At 46.4% G+C, this 21,408-nt stretch overlaps 1 protein-coding gene across 1 annotated transcript in view; it reads right to left on the reverse strand.

The window, feature by feature from the left end:
* grm5a (glutamate receptor, metabotropic 5a) overlaps window positions 1-21,408 on the reverse strand; it is a 108,521-nt gene that overhangs the window by 16,812 nt on the left and 70,301 nt on the right. Inside the window, exons 9-12 of the mRNA XM_031809103.1 lie at window positions 21,209-21,333; window positions 20,826-21,006; window positions 18,104-18,230; window positions 7,527-7,644 (exon numbers count right to left, since the gene is read on the reverse strand). Coding sequence (XP_031664963.1) covers window positions 7,527-7,644; window positions 18,104-18,230; window positions 20,826-21,006; window positions 21,209-21,333 — 551 coding nt within the window. The remainder of the gene's footprint in view (window positions 1-7,526; window positions 7,645-18,103; window positions 18,231-20,825; window positions 21,007-21,208; window positions 21,334-21,408) is intronic.

The raw sequence follows: 21,408 nt of genomic DNA on the forward strand, positions 1-21,408 counted from the left end.
TCATGGAGCCCAGTTTCATAATATGACCATATGTCCCAGCTGTTTTGCCGTAGTTTTGAAGTAATCACTAAAAAACAGGCCTTATTTTAGTGCATTTTTCACCCTGCCAGCTCCTATTAGTTCTATTGAGCACCGTGGCACCAACACACCTTCCGAACGTTCTATTCCCAGCCCATTGTTCTATGTCACAATGCCTGCTTCACAATTGTTGCCCATGAGGCTCAAGTTGTTTAATAGTTAAAATGTAAACAACAAAATAATGACTCATGGAACTCTGAGGTCGTCCCATTGTTTCCTATAGGGGAAATGTAGGCATGTCTGTCTATTTTGCCAAATATCTCGCAATGTGTATATTTAGATTTTTTCAAGTCAGACGCCATTTTAATCATAAGAATATCCTCTTTCTAATTACGTAAGTCTGGGCAGTGAGCCTGGTTGTCATCAAATGCTAGCCCCCAAATATTTTTTGCTCTTGGAACGCTGAGCTCCCCACATTGTTTTCCTATAGAGTGGCATGCCAGTCTATTTTGACAAATATCTCACAATGTGTATAATTAGATTTTTTTTCAAGTTGGGCACTATTTTAAATCAGGAGAATCTCCTCTTTGTAATTATGTAAGTCTGGACATCGAGCTCATTTGTTATTGATCACCAGAAGTAGTCAGAAGTTCTCATTTTTTCAATACTTTTCCACTACACCATCAAGGTGAGGATGTTTACTTTCTACACGAGTAATTTTTCTCCAGTTTCGTCGACAGATTGTAGTGGTAAAATAAAAAGGGATACATATTTTTGTGCCATTTAGGCCAAATGTAATTCTAAGCATCTGTCACGCAGATTATATATATATTTTTTAAATTTAATTTTATTTAACCTTTATTTAACCAGGTAGGCTAGTTGAGAACAAGTTCTCATTTGCAACTGCGACCTGGCCAAGATAAAGCATAGCAGTGTGAGCAGACAACAAAGAGTTACACATGGAGTAAACAATTAACAAGTCAATAACACAGTAGAAAACAAAGGGGGAGTCTATATACAATGTGTGCAGAAGGCATGAGGAGGTAGGCAAATAATTACAATTTTGCAGATTAACACTGGAGTGATGAATGATCAGATGGTCATGTACAGGTAGAGATATTGGTGTGCAAAAGAGCAGAAAAGTAAATAAATAAAAACAGTATGGGGATGAGGTAGGTGAAAATGGGTGGGCTATTTACCAATAGACTATGTACAGCTGCAGCGATCGTTTAGCTGCTCAGATAGCTGATGTTTGAAGTTGGTGAGGGAGATAAAAGTCTCCAACTTCAGCGATTTTTGCAATTCGCAGCAGCAGAGTACTGGAACGAAAGGCGGCCAAATGAGGTGTTGGCTTTAGGGATGATCAGATACACCTGCTGGAGCGCGTGCTACGGATGGGTGTTGCCATCGTGACCAGTGAGCTGAGATAAGGCGGAGCTTTACCTAGCATGGACTTGTAGATGACCTGGAGCCAGTGGGTCTGGCGACTAATATGTAGCGAGGGCCAGCCGACTAGAGCATACAAGTCGCAGTGGTGGGTGGTATAAGGTGCTTTAGTGACAAAACGGATGGCACTGTGATAAACTGCATCCAGTTTGCTGAGTAGAGAGTTGGAAGCCATTTTGTAGATGACATCGCCGAAGTCGAGGATCGGTAGGATAGTCAGTTTTACTAGGGTAAGTTTGGCGGCGTGAGTGAAGGAGGCTTTGTTGCGGAATAGAAAGCCGACTCTTGATTTTATTTTCGATTGGAGATGTTTGATATGAGTCTGGAAGGAGAGTTTGCAGTCTAGCCAGACACCTAGGTACTTATAGACGTCCACATATTCTAGGTTGGAACCATCCAGGGTGGTGATGCTAGTCGGGCATGCGGGTGCAGGCAGCGACCGGTTGAAAAGCATGCATTTGGTTTTACTAGCGTTTAAGAGCAGTTGGAGGCCACGGAAGGAGTGTTGTATGGCATTGAAGCTTGTTTGGAGGTTAGATAGCACAGTGTCCAAAGACGGGCCGAAAGTATATAGAATGGTGTCGTCTGCGTAGAGGTGGATCAGGGAATCGCCCGCAGCAAGAGCAACATCATTGATATACACAGAGAAAAGAGTCGGCCCGAGAATTGAACCCTGTGGCACCCCCATAGAGACTGCCAGAGGACCAGACAGCATGCCCTCCAATTTGACGCACTGAACTCTGTCTGCAAAGTAATTGGTGAACCAGGCAAGGCAGTCATCCGAAAAACCGAGGCTCCTGAGTCTGCCGATAAGAATATGGTGATTGACAGAGTCAAAAGCCTTGGCAAGGTCGATGAAGACGGCTGCACAGTACTGTCTTTTATCGATGGCGGTTATGATATCGTTGATTACCTTGAGTGTGGCTGAGGTGCACCCATGACCGGCTCGGAAACCAGATTGCACAGCGGAGAAGGTGCGGTGGGATTCGAGATGGTCAGTGACCTGTTTGTTGACTTGGCTTTCGAAGACCTTAGATAGGCAGGGCAGGATGGATATAGGTCTGTAACAGTTTGGGTCCAGGGTGTCTCCCCCTTTGAAGAGGGGGATGACTGCGGCAGCTTTCCAATCCTTGGGGATCTCAGACGATATGAAAGAGAGGTTGAACAGGCTGGTAATAGGGGTTGCGACAATGGTGGCAGATAGTTTCAGAAATAGGGTCCAGATTGTCAAGCCCAGCTGATTTGTACGGGTCCAGGTTTTGCAGCTCTTTCAGAACATCTGCTATCTGGATTTGGTTAAAGGAGAACCTGGAGAGGCTTGGGTGAGGAGCTGCGGGGGGGGCGGAGCTGTTGGCCGAGGTTGAAGTAGCCAGGCGGAAGGCATGGCCAGCCGTTGAGAAATGCTTATTGAAGTTTTCGATAATCATGGATTTATCAGTGGTGACCGTGTTACCTAGCCTCAGTGCAGTGGGCAGCTGGGAGGAGGTGCTCTTGTTCTCCATGGACTTCACGGTGTCCCAGAACTTTTTGGAGTTGGAGCTACAGGATGCAAACTTCTGCCTGAAGAAGCTGGCCTTAGCTTTCCTGACTGACTGCGTGTATTAGTTCCGGACTTCCCTGAACAGTTGCATATCACGGGGACTATTCGATGCTATTGCAGTCCGCCACAGGATGTTTTTGTGCTGGTCGAGGGCAGTCAGGTCTGGGGTGAACCAAGGGCTGTATCTGTTCTTAGTTCTGCATTTTTTGAACGGAGCATGCTTATCTAAAATGGTGAGGAAGTTGCTTTTAAAGAATGACCAGGCATCCTCAACTGACGGGATGAGGTCAATGTCCTTCCAGGATACCCGGGCCAGGTCGATTAGAAAGGCCTGCTCACAGAAGTGTTTTAGGGAGCGTTTGACAGTGATGAGGGGTGGTCGTTTGACTGCGGCTCCGTAGCGGATACAGGCAATGAGGCAGTGATCGCTGAGATCCTGGTTGAAGACAGCGGAGGTGTATTTGGAGGGCCAGTTGGTCAGGATGACGTCTATGAGGGTGCCCTTGTTTACAGAGTTAGGGTTGTACCTGGTGGGTTCCTTGATGATTTGTGTGAGATTGAGGGAATCTAGCTTAGATTGTAGGACTGGCGGGGTGTTAAGCATATCCCAGTTTAGGTCACCTAACAGAACAAACTCTGAAGCTAGATGGGGGGCGATCAATTCACAAATGGTGTCCAGGGCACAGCTGGGAGCTGAGGGGGGTCGGTAGCAGGTGGCAACCGTGAGAGACTTATTTCTGGAGAGAGTAATTTTCAAAATTAGTAGTTCGAACTGTTTGGGTATGGACCTGGAAAGTATGACATTACTTTGCAGGCTATCTCTGCAGTAAACTGCAACTCCTCCCCCTTTGGCAGTTCTATCTTGACGGAAGATGTTATAGTTGGGTATGGAAATCTCTGAATTTTTGGTGGCCTTCCTGAGCCAGGATTCAGACACAGCAAGGACATCAGGGTTAGCAGAGTGTGCTAAAGCAGTGAGTAAAACAAACTTAGGGAGGAGGCTTCTGATGTTGACATGCATGAAACCAAGGCTTTTTCGATCACAGAAGTCAACAAATGAGGGTGCCTGGGGACATGCAGGGCCTGGGTTTACCTCCACATCACCCGCGGAACAGAGAAGGAGTAGTATGAGGGTGCGGCTAAAGGCTATCAAAACTGGTCGCCTAGAGCATTGGGGACAGAGAATAAGAGGAGCAGGTTTCTGGGCATGGTAGAATATATTCAGGGCATAATGCGCAGACAGGGGTATGGTGGGGTGCGGGTACAGCGGAGGTAAGCCCAGGCACTGGGTGATGATGAGAGAGGTTGTATCTCTGGACATGCTGGTAGTAATGGGTGAGGTCACCGCATGTGTGGGAGGTGGGACAAAGGAGTTATCAGGGGCATGAAGTGTGGAACTAGGGGCTCCATTGTGAACTAAAACAATGATAACTAACCTGAACAACAGTATACAAGGCATATTGACATTTGAGAGAAACATACAGCGAGGCATGCAGTAATCACAGGTGTTGAATTGGGAAAGCTAGCTAAAACAGTAGGTGAGACAACAGCTAATCAGCTAGCACAACAACAGCAGGTAAAATGGCGTAGACTAGGCAACGGGGCCAACAGATAAAACAAACAAGCAGAATGGAGTACCGTGATTAATGGACAGTCCAGCGTGCATCAGCTATGTAGCCAAGAGATCAGTGTCCAGGGGGCAGCGGTGGATGGGGCAGGGAAGCTGGACTGGCGAGTGTTATCCAGGTTAAAAAAACTAACAATGACTAAATAGCTTGTAGCTAGTTAGCTGGTTAGCTTCTGGAGGTTCTTGAGTGTGTTCTAAAAATAAAAAAATAATAGCGATTCCGTATCACATTGGGTGAGGCAGGTTTCCGGAAGGTATAAACAAATTAAAAGTCAAAAGAGATAGAAAGTAAATATGGGTCCGGTGAGCGTTTGGGACGCGGCGATTCAGGCGGTTAGCAGGCCTGTGCTAACAAGCTAACAGTTTGTAGGCCCGGGCTAGACAAGGTAGCAGTTAGCGGACCGGAGCTGGACAAGCTAGCAGTTATCAGGCCGAATTAGCAAGCAGGGAGATAGTGAGGGCTAGAGAGTTAGCCTTTGGGGGACGTCGCGATGGGGTGAGTCTGTTTATTCCTCTTCATGCGATGACATCGATAGACCGGTCGTGGGCCCGGGTATTGTAGCTCAGGAGTATGCTACGGTGGTAGCACAGGTGCTACGGCCGGGCTAGCTTCAAGCTAAGTGGGTGGAAACGCTAGCCAGGAGTAATCCGGGGTTGCGGTTTAGCTAGATAGCTAGTTGCTGAAAAATCCAGCTGAAAGATGTTCCGTTTGCGGTGGGAATACGGGGATGAATCCGGGGATGAAAAATAAATAGGTCCGTTATGCTCTGGTTAGAGTCGCGTTGTACGAACAGGCGAGAGCTTTCCGAACTACAGGTTAGCTGATGACCGGTTAGCTGAAGACCGCTAGCATACCCGCTGGTTAGCTGGCTAGCTTCAGTTGAGGGGTCCCGAAGTAAATATAAATACTTTAGGAATTTTGGAAAAATAGCTACATTGGGTGAGTCGGGTTGCAGGAGAGTATTTGGAAGCTTAGGGTTTAGCAAAATGTTTTCAAAGAGAATATGTAAAAAACGAAAAAGAAACGATAAATACAGGGACACGACAGGACAGGACGACTTACTGCTACGCCATCTTGGCTACAATTATTAAAGATCGGGAGACAGGGTTATTGCGTAATAGTTTTTATTTATTTATTTATTATTTTTTGATTTACCCAAATTACAGCGTGCCATGCAAAGGCACTGGGGACCAAACAAACATGTATACAAAACACAGGGTAGAAACCCCCCCCAAAAAAGAGCGAGGAGTACCTCGAATAAATAACACAAGCGCAGAATGATTATCACACGGGACGAGACCTGTAATCATCTGCACAATCCACAATGGTACGAAAGCCAAAACACACAGACAGGACAATGTTGAACAAATGGCACACTTATACAATTACTAACCACTGGGAATAGGGACCCGGTGTAATGACAGATCCGCAGGGTTCCGTGACAGCATCACTCCAATCAAAACAAGCTCTGAGAACATTCGATTCCATTCATTTGCTTTATGGGCTCGTGCTAATGTTCCAGCTTAGCCAACGTTCTTTTGCTGTTTTTTCAGCCTTGGGTGAATTCTGACTCGTTCTATTGTCCAGCCTACTCCAGGCTGTGTAAGGGCTATTTGACCAAGAAGGAGAGTGATGGAGTGCTGCATCAGATGACCTGGGTTCCACAATCACCTGACCTCAACCCAATTGAGATGGTTTGGGATGAGTTGGACCGCAGAGTGAAGGAAAAGCAGCCAACAAGTGCTCAGCATATGTGGGAACTGCTTCAAGACGGTTGGAAAAGCAATCCAGGTGAAGCTGGTTGAGAGAATACCAAGAGTGTGCGAAGCTGTCATCAAGGCAGCAGGTAGGGGTGGCAGGTAGTCTAGTGATTAGAGCGTTGGGCCAGTAACCGAAAGGCTGCTAGGTCGAATCCCTGAGCTGACAAGGTAAAAATCTGTCGTTCTGCCTCTGAACAGGGGGACAAGGTAGTTAACCCACTGTTCCTAGGCCGTCGTTGTAAATAAGAATATGTTCTTAACTGACTTGCCTAGTAAAATAAAGGCTAATTATAAGTCAAGGCTATTTTGAATTGTTTAACACTTTTTTTTGGTTACTACATGAATCCATATGTGTTATTTCATAGTTTTGATGTCTTCACTGTTATTCTACATTGTAGAACGTAGTACAAATAAAGAAAAACCCTTGAATGAGTAGGTGTTCTAAAACCCTGGAATGAGTAGGTGTTCTAAAACCCTTGAATGAGTAGGTGTTCTAAAACCCTTGAATGAGTAGGTGTTCTAAAACCCTTGAATGAGTAGGTGTTCTAAAACCCTTGAATGAGTAGGTGTTCTAAAACCCTTGAATGAGTAGGTGTTCTAAAACCCTTGAATGAGTAGGTGTTCTAAAACCCTTGAATGAGTAGGTGTTCTAAAACCCTGGAATGAGTAGGTGTTCTAAAACCCTGGAATGAGTAGGTGTTCTAAAACCCTTGAATGAGTAGGTGTTCTAAAACCCTGGAATTAGTAGGTGTTCTAAAACCCTTGAATGAGGAGGTGTTCTAAAACCCTGGAATGAGGAGGTGTTCTAAAACCCTGGAATGAGGAGGTGTTCTAAAACCCTGGAATGAGGAGGTGTTCTAAAACCCTGGAATGAGTAGGTGTTCTAAAACCCTGGAATGAGTAGGTGTTCTAAAACCCTTGAATGAGTAGGTGTTCTAAAACCCTTGAATGAGTAGGTGTTCTAAAACCCTTGAATGAGTAGGTGTTCTAAAACCCTGGAATGAGTAGGTGTTCTAAAACCCTGGAATGAGTAGGTGTTCTAAAACCCTGGAATGAGTAGGCCAAACTTTCCGACTGGTACTATATATGTACATGATGTCATTATATGTATAGATAGTCTGTAAGAGGTGTTACCTGATGAATATGGAGGTAACAAACAGAGTAGCCATGAGCCCCAGACAGGCAAACACCACTGCTGCTATGGGTTCAGGGTCTCCCCAACGCACATACTGCACCGGGATAGGCTCACAACCTGGAAACACACACACACACACACACGCACGCACACACGCACGCACGCACGCACGCACACACACACACACACAGTTAGTAATATACTCAGGGTCTCCCCAACACACGTACTGCACCGGGATAGGCTCACAACCTGGAAACACACACACACGCACCCACACACACACCCACACACACACACACACACGCACGCACGCACGCACGCACACACACACACACACACAGTTAGTAATATACTCAGGGTCTCCCCAACACACGTACTGCACCGGGATAGGCTCACAACCTGGAAAAACACACACACACACACACACACACACACACACACACACACACACACACACACACACACACATACACAGTCAGTAATATTCTCAGGGTCTCCCCAACACATGTACTGCACCGGGATAGGCTCACAACCTGGAAACACACACACACACACACACACACACGCATGCACGCACGCACGCACGCACGCACGCACGCACGCACGCACGCACACACACACACACACTGTTAACAATATTCTCAGGGTTCCTCCCCTCAACGCACATTCTGCAGCATGTGTGCGCTCGTGCTTGTATAGGTCACATGCTAAGTAGCTCAGGGGAGTCCAGGCCACAGTAACACACTAAGTATCTCTAATGGAATGGCTGCTGAGAGGGACCCGGGTGATTAATCTGTGCTACATTCTCTCACACACACACAATGTGGCGGAAGGTAACCTAGCAGCTAGAGTGTAGTAACCCAGTAACCGAAATGTTGCTAGTTTGAATCCCGAGCCGTCTAGGTGAATGTGTAGATCTGTCCTTGACAAAGGCACTTTAACTCAAAATTGCTCCAAGGTCAATAATGGCTGATCCCTGGCAATGACCCTCTCATCTCTGAGGGTGATGAGAGGAGGACGTGACAAAGAAACGTGTGAATCAGGACAAATATAACCACCAGAGTAACAGCAGCGTATGTAAAGAGTGTGAAACTGTGTATGTGTGTGTGGCATCAATATGCACGTGTGTTTTGTGTGTACACGCCATGCGTGTGTTGGAGTGTCAGTGTTAGTATGTGTGAGTTTGTGGGTAGAGTCCAGTGAGTGTGCATAGCTGGCTGGGGTCTTTGACAATTTTCCGGGCCTTCCTCTGACAGTGCCTGTTATAGAGGTCCTGGATGGCAGTGATGTACTGGGCCTTCCTCTGTAGCTCTTTGCGTCAATGCGGCCAGTCAAGATGCTCTCGATGGTGCAGCTGTAGAACTTTTTGAAGATCTGGGGACCCATGCCAAATCTTTTCAGCCTCCTGAGGGGGAAGAGGTGTTGTCGTGCCCTCTTCACGTGTTGGTGTGTGTGGACCATGTTATGTCCTTGGTGATGTGGGTACAGAGGAACTTGAAGCTCTCGACCAGCTCCACTACAGCCACGTCAATGTGGTGAGCTCGCCCCTTCGTTTCCTTTAGTCCACGATCAGCTCCTTTGTCTTGCTGACATTGAGTGAGAGGTTGTTGTTCTGGCACCACACTGCCAGGTCTCTGATCTCCTCCCTATAGGCTGTCTCATCGTTGAGGGAGAGGTTGTTGTTCTGGCACCACACTGCCAGGTCTCTGATCTCCTCCCTATAGGCTGTCTCATCGTTGAGGGAGAGGTTGTTGTTCTGGCACCACACTGCCAGGTCTCTGATCTCCTCCCTATAGGCTGTCTCATCGTTGAGGGAGAGGTTGTTGTCCTGACACCACACTGCCAGGTCTCTGACCTCCTTCCTGTAGACTGTCTCATCGTTGAGGGAGAGGTTGTTGTTCTGGCACCACACTGCCAGGTCTCTGACCTCCTCCCTGTAGACTGTCTCATCGTTGAGGGAGAGGTTGTTGTCCTGACACCACACTGCCAGGTCTCTGACCTCCTCCCTATAGGCTGTCTCATCGTTGAGGGAGAGGTTGTTGTCCTGGCACCACACTGCCAGGTCTCTGATCTCCTCCCTGTAGACTGTCTCATCGTTGAGGGAGAGGTTGTTGTCCTGACACCACACTGCCAGGTCTCTGACCTCCTTCCTGTAGACTGTCTCATCGTTGAGGGAGAGGTTGTTGTTCTGGCACCACACTGCCAGGTCTCTGACCTCCTCCCTGTAGACTGTCTCATCGTTGAGGGAGAGGTTGTTGTCCTGACACCACACTGCCAGGTCTCTGACCTCCTCCCTATAGGCTGTCTCATCGTTGAGGGAGAGGTTGTTGTCCTGGCACCACACTGCCAGGTCTCTGATCTCCTCCCTGTAGGCTGTCTCATCGTTGAGGGAGAGGTTGTTGTCCTGACACCACACTGCCAGGTCTCTGACCTCCTCCCTGTAGACTGTCTCATCCTTGAGGGAGATGTTGTTGTCCTGACACCACACTACCAGGTCTCTGATCTCCTCCCTATAGGCTGTCTCATCATTGAGGGAGAGGTTGTTGTCCTGACACCACACTGCCAGGTCTCTGACCTCCTCCCTGTAGACTGTCTCATCGTTGAGGGAGAGGTTGTTGTCCTGACACCACACTGCCAGGTCTCTGACCTCCTCCCTGTAGACTAACTCATCGTTGAGGGAGAGGTTGTTGTCCTGACACCACACTGCCAGGTCTCTGATCTCCTCCCTGTAGACTGTCTCATCGTTGAGGGAGAGGTTGTTGTCCTGACACCACACTGCCAGGTCTCTGATCTCCTCCCTGTAGACTGTCTCATCGTCGTTGCTGATCAGGCCTACCACCGTCGTGTCATCAAACTTGATGGTGTTGGAGTTGCCACATTTAGTTAGAAGGGGGTTTATATACATGTCTTCTATAGATAGGTTAGGGGTTATATACATGTCTTCTATAGATAGGTTAGGGGTTATATACATGTCTTCTATAGATAGGTTAGGGGTTATATACATGTCTTCTATAGATAGGTTAGGGGTTATATACATGTCTTCTATAGATAGGTTAAGGGGTTATATATCTTTTGGGGTTAAATAAATATATAAACGTATAACTATATCTCATACAACTTTTGAAGTTAATGTCATGGCATCTTCAAGTGAGAAAAACACTGATATTACATTCACGGTGGCAGGCAGGAGGTCAAACAATATTCTGTCATTAAATATGGAATCTGTCTGATATACATAAAGCCCGGTGGGAAAACACAGAGAATGTCTGACTCACTAACAAAGACACCATTGTCTTTAGCTGTATTAGCCCAAAGTGAGAAAACGAGATGATAACTTCCTTCGTGATAATCAGGACATTACAGAGAGAGAAAGATCGTTTGAGGGCTCTTGTTGAACCAATAAAAACATTCAAAGGCGAAATTCAACAATTGCAGGACGCTCTCTGTTCCCTCAATCTACCCTCACGCTGAGTTGCGCAAGGCAGCTCGAGTTTCAAAACATCTGGTCAGAACTTCCTGGCTTTGAGTCAACAGATTCTGACAGCGGTGACGAACGATATCTCAGGCCGACCAGAACAGGCTGTTCAAGGAAGGAAAGATAAACCTCCAGTGACAGTAATCACACATAAATCAGCATCTTCAAAACAGTTGGATGGATGAACGGTCAAAGACTTTGAAACATCCACGAGACGTGGGTATGAAGTCTTGGGACCATTTAAGGCGATATAATAAAAATAAAACTCTATATTCTACATCCGTGTGATGGGTTACAGTTGTTCGCCTTTGTTTTGGATAACCGTGACCATGGTGTATTTGAAGAAAAGGTTTATAGCGCTGTGGGTGATGAAGAGCAAGATGTGGCCGATGGATGGAGAGCCAGACATGTTTTCCTTAAGGGTCCGACCACTGCCACCGCTAATTGGGACGGCTGAAACGGCTGAAAGAGCCGTTTGTTGGATTTGATGAAAGGTTTAGAGGTGGTTGGTCAAAGTGGGTGAAAATGCAATCAACTCCTCGAAAAATGTGGCAATCACACATCAGTTGATGCAATCCATACACGACGATTTGCAAAAAAACTTGTTTCCATAACTACTGATTGAGAGAGACAAAGCTACGGAGACATCACCAACAGGCTGTCACGACTGAACAGAGATGTCAATCAACATAATAACCGGCTGTCATCAGAGTTGTGCAGGGTCCGAGTGAAACCAACAACAGTATTCGTTCAACAGAAGAGAAACCTGGTGCATGTCATTATTATGGGATTTCTGGTCACTGTGGCAACGAGAATGTCTGAGAAAAAAAAGTGTCCTTATGAGAAGTGGGGAATCAAAGGCCGTCTAATAAGAAAATGGAAACAGGACAACAGCCCTAACGACACAATGCTGATGCAGAAATGTAAGAAGCTCTCTCCGGCTCAGCAGCAGAGTTTTCTGGATGCCGTGGAGGCATGCACCCGGTTTCTATTCGGCTGAACGAATAATGTTGTTGGTTTCACTCGGAACCTGCACAACTCTGACAGCCGGTTATTAAGTTGATTGACGTCAATGGTGATGTCGTCGTTCCTTTGTCTCTCCCAAATCATCGTGTATGGATTGCATCAACTGATGTGTGATTGCCACATTTTTCGAGGAGTTGAGTGCATTTTCATCTTCCATGTTTTACGGCCCATCTCAGCTGGTGTACATATGGAATCGGATGGAATATATGTCAACATTATGATTAACACCTTTGCAGTAGATATTTTTTTGTAGATACGGGTGCTGAGGTCACTGTATTGCCCATATCTTATGGAAAACATATGTCCTCAGTACACAGGCAAGAAGACGAGAGCAATGGGAGTGGGGGAGGGGGATATGAAGCAGACCAAGGAGGTTGTAGCGTTGTAGGTGGGGGGGTTGGAGGGGAAGTAGGTGGGGGGGTTGGAGGGGAAGTAGGTGGGGGGGTTGGAGGGGAAGTAGGTGGGGGGGGTTGGAGGGGAAGTAGGTGGGGGGGTTGGAGGGTGAAGTAGGGAGACCACTCCTCTCCCATCAGTCCATCCTCTCCATCATCTTCATCGCTGATCCGATGCGATGGAGGATGGACATGTGATGAAGGACACGCTCCTCCACCGTGAGGAGAGGGGTGGTCGCTGCTCCTGCTGACTCCATAGTGGTGGTGCGGGCTTCTGTTACGGTGCGTAGAGTCAGGCACAGAGAGCAGAGGATTCGGAAAAACACTTTATTTCCGTACAATCACTCCGCACAAAGAGGGTGACGCTGAACACAGGAGTACAACACTCCAAAAATGTACTACACAGGTACATACGCTGTACAGCGGACAATCCAAAAGACAGGAACACTCCTTGACCAAAAACAGCAAACAAGCCCGCACGAACACAGGCGGGCCAACTGAACTTAAATAACCCCAAACCCCAAACAGGTGAAAACAATTAGACCCAACAAAACGAAAAGGGGAAAAGGGATCAGCTAGTAGACCGGTGACGACGACCGCCGAGCTCCACCCGAACGGGAAGAGGAGCCCCCTTCGGTGGTATTCGTGACATAATGCTTGTGTTTCTGGCTCCATCAGTGCAGTAATACCTAATGCTTGTGTTTCAACAGTGCAGTAATACCTAATGCTTGTGTTTCTAGCTCCAACAGTACAGTAATATCTAATGCTTGTGTTTCTAGCTCCAACAGTGCAGTAATACCGAATGCTTGTGTTTCTAGCTCCAACAGTGCAGTATTCCCTAATGCTTGTGTTTCTAGCTCCAACAGTGCAGTATTCCCTAATGCTTGTGTTTCTAGCTCCAACAGTACAGTATTCCCTAATGCTTGTGTTTCTAGCTCCAACAGTACAGTAATACCTAATGCTTGTGTTTCTAGCTCCAACAGTGCAGTAATATCTAATGCTTGTGTTTCTAGCTCCAACAGTACAGTATTCCCTAGTACAGTAATACCTAATGCTTGTGTTTCTAGCTCCAACAGTGCAGTATTCCCTAATGCTTGTGTTTCTAGCTCCAACAGTGCAGTATTCCCTAATGCTTGTGTTTCTAGCTCCAACAGTACAGTAATACCTAATGCTTGTGTTTCTGGCTCCAACAGTGCAGTAATATATAATGCTTGTGTTTCTAGCTCCAACAGTGCAGTAATATATAATGCTTGTGTTTCTAGCTCCAACAGTACAGGAATATCTAATGCTTGTGTTTCTAGCTCCAACAGTGCAGTATTCCCTAATGCGTGTGTTTCTAGCTCCAACAGTGCAGTATTCCCTAATGCGTGTGTTTCTAGCTCCAACAGTGCAGTAATATCTAATGCTTGTGTTTCTAGCTCCAACAGTGCAGTAATATCTAATGCTTGTGTTTCTAGCTCCAACAGTGCAGTAATATCTAATGCTTGTGTTTCTAGCTCCAACAGTGCAGTAATATCTAATGCTTGTGTTCCTAGCTCCAACAGTGCAGTAATATCTAATGCTTGTGTTTCTAGCTCCAACAGTACAGTATTCCCTAATGCTTGTGTTTCTAGCTCCAACAGTGCAGTATTCCCTAATGCTTGTGTTTCTAGCTCCAACAGTACAGTATTCCCTAATGCTTGTGTTTCTAGCTCCAACAGTACAGTATTCCCTAATGCTTGTGTTTCTAGCTCCAACAGTACAGTATTCCCTAATGCTTGTGTTTCTAGCTCCAACAGTGCAGTAATATCTAATGCTTGTGTTTGTAGCTCCAACAGTACAGTAGTATCTAACTAAATGCTTGTGTTTCTAGCTCCAACAGTGCAGTATTCCCTAATGTTTGTGTTTCTAGCTCCAACAGTGCAGTAATATCTAATGCTTGTGTTTCTAGCTCCAACAGTACAGTATTCCCTAATGCTTGTGTTTCTAGCTCCAACAGTACAGTATTCCCTAATGCTTGTGTTTCTAGCTCCAACAGTACAGTATTCCCTAATGCTTGTGTTTCTAGCTCCAACAGTGCAGTAATATCTAATGCTTGTGTTTCTAGCTCCAACAGTACAGTATTCCATAATGCTTGTGTTTCTAGCTCCAACAGTGCAGTAATACCTAATGCTTGTGTTTCTAGCTCCAACAGTGCAGTAATATCTAATGCTTGTGTTTCTAGCTCCAACAGTGCAGTAATATCTAATGCTTGTGTTTCTAGCTCCAACAGTGCAGTAATACCTAATGCTTGTGTTTCTAGCTCCAACAGTACAGTATTCCCTAATGCTTGTGTTTCTAGCTCCAACAGTGCAGTAATACCTAATGCTTGTGTTTCTAGCTCCAACAGTGCAGTATTCCCTAATGCTTGTGTTTCTAGCTCCAACAGTGCAGTATTCCCCAGTGCAGTATTCCCTAATGCTTGTGTTTCTAGCTCCAACAGTGCAGTAATACCTAATGCTTGTGTTTCTAGCTCCAACAGTACAGTATTCCCTAATGCTTGTGTTTCTAGCTCCAACAGTGCAGTATTCCCCAGTGCAGTATTCCCTAATGCTTGTGTTTCTAGCTCCAACAGTGCAGTATTCCCCAGTGCAGTATTCCCTAATGCTTGTGTTTCTAGCTCCAACAGTACAGTATTCCCTAGTGCAGTATTCCCTAATGCTTGTGTTTCTAGCTCCAACAGTACAGTATTCCCTAATGCTTGTGTTTCTAGCTCCAACAGTACAGTATTCCCTAATGCTTGTGTTTCTAGCTCCAACAGTGCAGTAATACCTAATGCTTGTGTTTCTAGCTCCAACAGTGCAGTATTCCCCAGTGCAGTATTCCCTAATGCTTGTGTTTCTAGCTCCAACAGTACAGTATTCCCTAGTGCAGTATTCCCTAATGCTTGTGTTTCTAGCTCCAACAGTACAGTATTCCCTAATGCTTGTGTTTCTAGCTCCAACAGTACAGTATTCCCTAATGCTTGTGTTTCTAGCTCCAACAGTGCAGTAATACCTAGCAATACAATAGACACACAATCCAGAAAAGTAAAAATAAAGAAATTAAGAAATATCAGAAAGAGAAATGTCACTTAACCCTTAGTGTTCCAGGGTCACTGTTGATAATGTCTGCCCCTGACTGTGACCTCACTCTCTGAGGGTGTCTCGGGGGAATTGAGGTATGCAACAACAACAACATTTCCATTTAATTTCTCTGTGAAACAGGAAAATATATGTCTCATCTTGATTATAGTCGTGTGGTCCAGTGCTGCAAAGGAAAGACCTAGTTAAGCTGCATCTGGCCCAGAACAGAGCGGCACAGATTTACTCTTCATTGTAATCAAAGGGCTGATATAAATACCATTCGTGCCAGAGTTGAGGAGAGACTGACTGTATCACTTCTGCACTGACGTTGCGGTTAAAGTTCGTAAGGACACGTACTCATGTCTATAACATCTAAAGACCTGCATCACTATGCTGAGAGATTCCCGTATCTAAAAGGATGTATTTGGGTGTTTTTGGAGTGTTTGTTCATGTTTTTTTGGGGGGAGGGGGGCCCTATACTACAAAGCGAGGATGAGGAAGTGATTTACTGTTTTAGGGTAAGTTTCTCTAAAACAGCCTTCCGAGTGGTGCAGTGGTCTAAGGCACTGCATCGTTGCCCGGCCGCGACCGGAAGACCCATGGGGCGGTCGCACAATTGGTCCAGTGTCGCCCGGGTTAGGAGAGGGTTTGGCTGGCAGGGATGTTCTTGTCCCATCGCTCTCTAGCGTCTCCTGTGGTGGGCCAGCCGCAGTGCATGCTGACACGGTCGCCAGGTGTACGGTGTTTCCTCCGGCTTCCAGGTGAAGCGAGCATTGAGTCAAGAAGCAGTGCAGCTTGGCTGAGTCTTGTTTCGGAGGTGTGATAGCAGAATCAGAATTCTGCTATCACAGAATCACAGAATTCTCCTCTCTGTGATCTTGTCCAGGAGAGGTTGTATTTTTGATGGGAGTGTCTAGAATTGATAATTGATATATGCCATTGGATGAGGTAATGTTTTGGTCCTAAGTGGTACCAAGAACAAGATAAGAACTTTGTTTAGGAGACCAAACTGAACGATAATTTGTAGCTAATGCCGTCTGGGATACTCCTCTCACAAGTAATGTCTTCCTTTGTGTAATGTTCCTGTAGATCTGTTATTTGTCATGTGAGTTGAGAGGTGTGTCTTGGCTATAAATGATACTAAGAACTGTTCTGTAAGCACTCTCAGTGAATTCAATTATAGATTGATCTGAGAGTCACAGGGCTATGGTGAAGCTCATATAATTAAATATGGACTTTATGATTTAACTCTGACTTGTGTGTGGTTTGCTCTCTCATGATTTGGTAATACAGGACATTTCCACGACAGAGGACCCACGGCTTTTGACCTTCGCCTCTCCCGAGTCCGTACGGGAGTTGCAGCGATGAGACAAGACTGTAACTACCAATTGGAAACCACGATAATTGAGGAGAAATATTTTTTAATAAAAAAAAAAAAAATGTAAATTATTTTTTTAATCGCTAAAACGTGAAATCACAAAAAATAATATCTGGACCCTTCTATAACTGTCACGACCGAAGTCGTTGCCTCTCCTTGTTCAGGCGGTGCACGACGGTCGACGTCACCGGTCTTCATTGATCCATTTTTCATTTTCTTTTTGTGTTTTGTCTTGTCTTCCTACACCTGGTTCCAATCCCATTCATTATTATGTTGTGTATTTAACCCTCTGTTTCCCCTCATGTCCTTGTCAGAGGTTGTTTATTGTTACGCTCGTGTTTTATGGACGGGTTCTTTTTCCCACATTTATTTTATTACGTACTTTGGTTATGGAGTTTTTTGGTTTTAAGTTATTAAACTACTCCATTATACCAAGTTTGATTCTCCTGTGCCTGACTTCCATCTACACACACGACATGACAATAACATGCGAGATTTTGATGTAAACAAAAGAAAAGTCTCCTTTAATAAGGGCCCAGTGGCCCCGGTCTATTCCAGCTCTGTGTGTATCCCAGTGACACAATGAGGATGGATTCATACTGTGGAAAACGATGCCCTTTAAGTGTAAGAGCTGTTTGAAAAGACTGTCTGAAATCTAGGATGGAGTTTTGGCCTGCCTGGTGATTAGTTAATAGACCAATAAGAAAGAGATCTCCAAACCTCTCAGCCAATAATAGTTTGTTCTCAGTTTTCCCCTCCCCACTCAGAACACTCACAGACAGTCCGAGCTGTTTTTGGTCATTTTCATGTAAAACAATCACAGTAAGGTACTTCATCATTACCAATATTTGTTTTGATATTGAGATAAAAATATTTGCATTGGACCTTTAAACTAGACCGTTCAGCTGTTTGATTGGATGCCCTACATGTCATGTCGTCAGTAGGGTCACAGGCTCGGCAGGTGTGTGTGTGTGTGTGTGTGTGTGTGTGTGTGTGTACCTTGATCTGTGCCTTCTGGCAGGGTTCAGAGCAGACAGACTGTATAATGGTGGAGGCGTTAGCCCACATCTCTTCGTCGTCCATCCTCAGTCCTCCCTGGTCCCAGCTCCCCACATGGATATAACTGTACTGCTCCACGCCACCACCACCCAGGCGTGTGCATGTGTGTGTTCGTACCTGTGTGTGTTTGGGGGGGGGGGGGGGGGGGGGGGGGGTTGTGTACCTGTCAAGTCGTCGGTAGGCCAGGCCCCCAGGTCACAGGCGCGGCAGGTGTACTCATCAAACACAAACTCATTGTCTTTACAGGGAGTACAGGTCCAGCAGCAGCTGACCTCACCTTTACGGATCACCTGAGGACAGGTGGAGAGGAGAGATGAGTCAGGGTGTTACAGATCACCTGGGGACAGGTAGAGAGGAGAGATCAAACAGGGTGTTACAGATCACCTGGGGACAGGTAGAGAGGAGAGATGAGTCAGAGTGTTACAGATCACCTGGGAACAGGTAGAGAGGAGAGATCAAACAGGGTGTTACAGATCACCTGGGGACAGGTAGAGAGGAGAGATGAGTCAGAGTGTTACAGATCACCTGGGGACAGGTAGAGAGGAGAGATGAGTCAGGGTGTTACAGATCACCTGGGGATAGGTAGAGAGGAGAGATGAGTCAGGGTGTTACAGATCACCTGGGGACAGGTAGAGAGGAGCGATGAGTCAGGGTGTTACAGATCACCTGGGGACAGGTAGAGAGGAGAGATGAGTCAGGGTGTTACAGATCACCTGGGGACAGGTAGAGAGGAGAGATGAGTCAGGGTGTTACAGATCACCTGGGGATAGGTAGAGAGGAGAGATGAGTCAGGGTGTGTAAAATAGAGAAAATAGAGAACTGTCCGAGTGGATTAGAATCCAGCGACATTATGTCCTTACTTCACACATGGTAGATTTGTTTTGAAGACCTTGACAGCGCTGTAGTTCTGTGTTACCGGAAGCTTCTAGTGTGTATCCCAAGTCTACTCTGTGTGTCTGTGTGTATCCCAAGTCTACTCTGTGTGTCTGTGTGTATCCCAAGTCTACTCTGTGTGTCTGTGTGTATCCCAAGTCTACTCTGTGTGTCTGTGTGTATCCCAAGTCTACTCTGTGTGTCTGCGTGTATTCTAGGTCTACTCTGTGTGTATTCTAGGTCTACTCTGTGTATTCTAGGTCTACTCTGTGTGTATTCTAGGTCTACTCTGTGTGTATCCCAGGTCTACTCTGTGTGTATTCTTGTTCTACTCTGTGTGTATTCTTGTTCTACTCTGTGTGTATTCTAGGTCTACTCTGTGTGTATTCTAGGTCTACTCTGTGTGTATTCTAGGTCTACTCTTGTAGTTAGCAGACACATTTGCTGTGACTCAGTCAGAAAGCGCATCAGACTTCCCTTTTCCCTTCGCTCGGCTTGTTATACACACTGACAGCTCGCTAGCTAATATCCTCGCCATGTGATTCGTCAGAGTAGCAGGCGATCAGGAGGCAGCAGAACTCTGAACGGTCAGCTAATATCCATGTGATTCGTCAGAGTAGCAGGCGATCAGGAGGCAGCAGAACTCTGAACGGTCAGCTAATATCCATGTGATTCGTCAGAGTAGCAGGCGATCAGGAGGCAGCAGAACTCTGAACGGTCAGCTAATATCCATGTGATTCATCAGAGTAGCAGGCGATCAGGAGGCAGCAGAACTCTGAACGGTCAGCTAATATCCATGTGATTCGTCAGAGTAGCAGGCGATCAGGAGGCAGCAGAACTCTGAACGGTCAGCTAATATCCATGTGATTCATCATAGTAGCAGGAGATCAGGAGGCAGCAGAACTCTGAACGGTCAGACAGACCCAAACATGCGAAGGGAGAAGTGATCGGTTGAAACAAGTGAACGGAGAAATCCACCTTCTCTCTATCCAATCAGAGCAGTTGGCCCACCTTCTCTCTATCCAATCAGAGCAGTCGTCCCGACCTTCTCTCTATCCAATCAGAGCAGTCGGCCCACCTTCTCTCTATCCAATCAGAGCAGTCGGCCCGACCTTCTCTCTATCCAATCAGAGCAGTCGGCCCACCTTCTCTCTATCCAATCAGAGCAGTCGGCCCGACCTTCTCTCTATCCAATCAGAGCAGTCGGCCCGACCTTCTCTCTATCCAATCAGAGCAGTCGGCCCGACCTTCTCTCTATCCAAATAGAGCAGTCGGCCCGACCTTCTCTCTATCCAATCAGAGCAGTCGGCCCGACCTTCTCTCTATCCAATCAGAGCAGTCAGCCCGACCTTCTCTCTATCCAATCAGAGCAGTCAGCCCGACCTTCTCTCTATCCAATCAGAGCAGTCGGCCCGACCTTCTCTCTATCCAATCAGAGCAGTCGGCCCACCTTCTCTCTATCCAATCAGAGCAGTCGGCCCGACCTTCTCTCTATCCAATCAGAGCAGTCGGCCCGACCTTCTCTCTATCCAATCAGAGCAGTCGGCCCGACTTTCTCTCTATCCAATCAGAGCAGTCGGCCCAACCTTCTCTCTATCCAATCAGAGCAGTCGGCCCAACCTTCTCTCTATCCAATCAGAGCAGTCGGCCCAACCTTCTCTCTATCCAATCAGAGCAGTCGGCCCAACCTTCTCTCTATCCAATCAGAGCAGTCGGCCCGACCTTCTCTTTAAAGCCTAGTCAGAAGAGGGTTTGTTTTTTAGAGCACGGAGCACATGGTGGATGGCGTGTTGGCTGCCCAAAAATACTTTAATATTAAAATCCATCGCAGATTGGACTTGCAAGAGGCTGCCTATCACAGTCTGATGACACAGGATGTTGTGCTTCTGAAACAGGAAGGTCTGTAGACCTGGTGGGGATTTAATGTTCTGGATCACAGACACCGATGATTTCTGAGCCAAAGAACAATCAAGATGTGCCAAAGGGGTGTGTGTGTGTGTGTGTGTGTGTACCTTGATCTGTGCCTTCTGGCAGGGTTCAGAGCAGACAGACTGTATAATGGTGGAGGCGTTAGCCCACATCTCTTCGTCGTCCATCATCAGTCCTCCCTGGTCCCAGCTCCCCACATGGATATAACTGTACTGCTCCACGCCACCATCACCGCCCAGACGCTTAAAGTTCATGATCTCATACCTAAAACACACACACATTCCACAAGGGTCAATAATAACAATCACTAGATCATCAAAACAGCACTTCCCCTAAAAAATGTCTCAGCTGGTCAAACAGAAGAGTCTGTCCAGACACACACACACACACACACACACACAAAAACACACACACACACACACACACACACACACACACACACACACACACACACACACTCACACACCTGCCCGGTGAGTCTCCGTTCTGGTCAAAATGGATAGTTTCTCCAGAGACTCCAGTGAAGTTGGTCCTCATCAGGAACTCCAGCAGCTTACGACCGTCGATAGGACGCATGGCATCACAAAGACCCTGGTAACCAGGACAGAACAGAGAGAGGTGTTAACACAGACGCTGGTAACCAGGACAGAACAGAGAGAGGTGTTA

The sequence above is a fragment of the Oncorhynchus kisutch genome, linkage group LG29 (assembly GCF_002021735.2).
Source record: "Oncorhynchus kisutch isolate 150728-3 linkage group LG29, Okis_V2, whole genome shotgun sequence".
In the NCBI taxonomy this organism is placed as follows: Eukaryota; Metazoa; Chordata; class Actinopteri; order Salmoniformes; family Salmonidae; genus Oncorhynchus; species Oncorhynchus kisutch.